This window comes from Mytilus trossulus, chromosome 6 (genome assembly GCF_036588685.1).
Source record: "Mytilus trossulus isolate FHL-02 chromosome 6, PNRI_Mtr1.1.1.hap1, whole genome shotgun sequence".
Taxonomy (NCBI): Eukaryota; Metazoa; Mollusca; class Bivalvia; order Mytilida; family Mytilidae; genus Mytilus; species Mytilus trossulus.
In genome coordinates, this window is record NC_086378.1 from 84,714,682 (window position 1) to 84,718,952 (window position 4,271).

General features: G+C 31.3%; 1 protein-coding gene across 1 annotated transcript; it reads left to right on the top strand.

Moving 5' to 3' along the window:
• The first annotated feature begins 905 nt into the window (after nt 1–905).
• On the top strand, nt 906–2,386 carry LOC134722061 (forkhead box protein C1-B-like). The gene has a single exon (XM_063585502.1). It carries the CDS (start codon nt 1,141–1,143, stop codon nt 2,248–2,250), a length of 1,110 nt encoding a protein of 369 aa, XP_063441572.1. The 5' UTR covers nt 906–1,140; the 3' UTR covers nt 2,251–2,386.
• The last annotated feature ends 1,885 nt before the right edge of the window (nt 2,387–4,271 follow it).

Genomic DNA, 4,271 nt, shown 5'->3' on the forward strand with positions numbered 1-4,271 from the left:
TTAATTAAAAACTTTTTTTTAACATATTTTTCCTCTTTAAATTCAGTTATGTTTTTCAACATATGCATATTATCACCTATATGATTTCGACTTTCAAGTTAACATTCGGTCAAGTAAAAAATAAAATAGTACTGGTTATTTGTCAAAGTCAAAACGACGAACAAAAACGAAATAAATGGGTCTCATTAAAAACAGCCCAAGTGTTTAAGTGTAAATAGGAAAATACATTTTACAACTGTTTCAATATTTTATTATCTAAACTCGAGAGAAAGGTACGTGGTGGTTTTATAAATGTTCTCCCAAATAAATAATATATCATATTTTCTGTCATACTGTATTTATCATTGTTGTACAAGCTGGAACAAAAATCATTTAACTTTAGTATTCCTCCCCAGAATAATAAAAAACGATATTTTAGAAAGAATTACGGCATTGTTGAAAAATGTAATTAATTTAAACAGTAGCAACATCAAACCGTTGAAATGCACAAAAATAACATTTGTTTCATGTATTGCGTTTTTATCTGCCGAAATCGTAACAAACGTTGCGTGTTGAATGTATTTAATACGAACACCTTTCACTGTATGAAAGCATTCAGTGATAAAAATCGTCCATTTAGATGTGATCACGGGAATAGTTAATTAAACGTTAAACATGATCTGTTAGCAAAAAAACTACTTAAGTTTTGTTTATTCTGGGGGGTGGCCATACATTCGTTTTTAAATTTCAAAATAAACAAAGAGTAACTCACATGGGTGGGCAAAAACATAGTTAGAAGTCGTTTTGTAAATAACGTAGACTTTCTCCTGTGATTTGATTGGTCGACAAAGTTATCACTAACAGAGATTACCACGAGAGTGACAGCCCCTCGCACCTTCCGGACAAAAAAGCCACTCAATAAATGTTTATTCACGCCGTCATTTATTTAATCATCAACGAACCATACAAAAACAATAAGACATTTTAACTTGTAATATATACTTATATAATACCACTGGTTTCTGGACGAGCAGACCAGTCTTCAAGTGGTGATTGACGCCGACAGACATTACTGTAGAATCTCAATTGTCTTTGGACATTTACTGGATGCTTAAAGACTTTTAAAGTATTTCAAGTTGTGATTCTTCACGCTCATTTATAATGAATTCACCGAACGAACTTGTACATTTCCGTCCACCCTGTGGTTCCATGAATCCGATGCTTGGAGTCTTATACGGACAGTATAACGCCGCTATCGGAGCAGCTTCATCACCCTATCCTTATCATTCTCAGATGCTGGTACCCTCCATGGACTTTAACAGAGCTTACGCTTTACGGATGATAGAAGAAATGCAGCGACGGGAACAGCCACAGAAACCGCCGTATTCGTATATTGCCCTTATTGCCATGGCAATCAAAAATGCACCAGACAAAAAAGTAACTCTGAATGGAATATATCAATTTATTATGGAACGTTTTCCATACTATCATGACAATAAACAAGGCTGGCAAAACTCTATTCGCCACAACCTCAGTCTTAATGACTGTTTTATGAAAGTTCCAAGAGAAAAGGGAAAACCAGGAAAAGGCAATTATTGGACATTAGATACAAAATGTGATGAAATGTTTGAAAATGGCAACTACAGGCGACGAAAAAGGCGAGTTAAACCGTCGATCAAATCTGGTGAAGATGCCACAGACTATGAAAACGGAAATTCTGAAGATGAAAATTCTGATAATGAAGAAGATAGTGGAATAAATGTTTGTTCTGATGACGAAAACAATGATAATTCGGGAGACGAAAATCATCAATTAGTGCGTTTTGAAAATCCACCCGTACCAGAAGTGAGAAAAAGATTATTTACTATTGACAGTATAATAGGAACAGATGATAGATTAGAGACGGAGGCAACAAAACGTAAGCGATCAGAAAGTGAACAGTATGACAACTCAAAGAAAAAGAAATTTGACATTTTCGACAGAATACCAAGCCCTCCTCCAAAACTTATTGACTTGAAGGGACATTCTCCGACAACTCTACAACTGTCGCTAGCATCTGGACTTTATAATTCCAACATGGTCCGTCCTGGGATGCCGCAGCATCCATTTAGTGGCCACCCGTTGTTACCAGGCCATGGTTTATTGACACAACAAGAACTAATCTTGAGGTCTCAGAGTTTGGGACAATTTGTTTTTCCTGGCTCTTTACCGCCGTTTTCTGATCTACAAGGAATTCAGCACAGCAGAAATTCAGACATTAATTGTAGCTAATGGCCTTTAACTGTGATATTTAGTGCTTTAAGGTATTAAACTCTTTTTATGTATTTTTAATGATACTGTATATTTATGATGTTAAAATTTTGAATTCTTAGATTTAAGAGACACATTAAAATATATTTTAAATGATTCTTTTATATTTTTTTGATACGAAAATGAATTTTACACGATTATTATCGTTATGTATGGGCTTTCAATCGTTGGTATCTTTTTTATTTTACTGTTTGGTGTTTGTTGCTGCTAACAGCGCTGGACAATGTCAGAATATGTGTTCACTTTTGGTATATAGAAGTTGTTTCTTCTAAAGTTGAACTGGGTACAAAAGAATATAGTAAAATTTAAAGAAAATAGAAATAAAAATATCATGTTTAATAATTAATTATGCAAATAAGTATTATTCGTGTATCTGCAAAAGAATATTTAATTATTCATGAAGCCTCTTGCACTTCAATAAGGAATACTTTTAATTTGTATTGGTCAATTATTATTTTTTTTTAATTTTTATTTAATTTTGTTAATTTTTTATTATGCACATGAGTGCTGTTTTATAAATTCTAGCAGATTTTCTTTTCTGAAGACTAAATAGAAGGTAATGCCATAAGTTAATTATTCAATAATGCTTTATATGCAAATTAAAATTATCTGAAACTTATTAATTTTGTAGACAGTTAGATTTATCATTTAGATTATTCCAATATTTTATTATTAAGTTATGATTTAGAAACTTATAATTTTTTAATAGAGATCTGTTGGTTCTGTATTATTTAAGATAAAGCAAAAATTATTATCTTGAAATTGTTTTAATTGAAAAAAGAAATATTTGACTTGAAATATTTGGCCGTTTTCATTGCAAAATATGTTTATTTATATGAACAGACAAACGATATCATAAATTATAAAATATTATATATAAAAAAACAAAATATATAACTCTTTTCTTTTAACTCAACAAAAACAATATAATGGAATTTTAACTCTAACTCTTATTTTCAAGCAATATAAATGAATTAATATTAAGACAGAAATTGATTTATTGGAATGTATACTACTAAATATTTTTATGAAGTTGGGACTTTTGGCATCGGTATTAAAAGCAATTAGATTTTAGCAATTGTCATGCAAAACTAAGAAAGTAAATATATAACTCAGAGTTCAGCCAGTAATTTTTCCCGATTTCTATTTTCGGACAAGTTATTGGAATCAGTCAGTTGTCTCTCTCTCTCTTTCTGCGTATTCAGTAATTATAACACTTGAAATAATAATTAATTTTAGTAATTATAACACTTGAAATAAAAATTAATAAAGTGCAATTGAGACATTTTCCTAGGAACTCTTTTGATTTATTTCAGAATATCAGTAGATTTTAAATCCCGAATTTCACTATTTCGAATTTTAGATTTTTTTTAAATAGGGGAAAACTATCCCCTTACAAATGCTCGTTTCAGAAACGTGGATTTCTTGTGAAAATATTTTAAATGATTTTTTTGAATGAAAAGGATCTTTGAGGTATTATGTGTATTTAGTTTGGAAGGACGTAAAAAGAGGCGAAAGATACCTAAGGGACATTCAAACTCATCAGTCGAAAATAAACTGACATTGCCATAGCAAAACAGGAAAAAGAACAAAAATACAAACAATAACCCCCAAGTCAAAACATAGAAAACTAAAGGCTGCAGCTTTCAAGTCTGATTTCTGTTTGAATGTCAAAGAAATTAATGGTGGACAATGAAATGTGTACAGTCATGAGAGGTTAACAACACATTAGTGCTTTCGGTCACAAGTGTTTAACACTTATATTGTCCGGGTTGTAAAAAAGTTTCGGTCCCTTTCTCTGACATTAGCTTCTTAAATATAAAAAAGGATATGTGGTATGATTGCCAATGAAACAAGTATCTACAAAAGACCAAAATAAAACAGACATTAACAAATATAGGTCGCCGTACGGGCCTTCAACTATGAGCAAAGGTCTGTCTTTAGTCTTGGATTTTAAAATATGTTTGCTGAAGTATCACTGA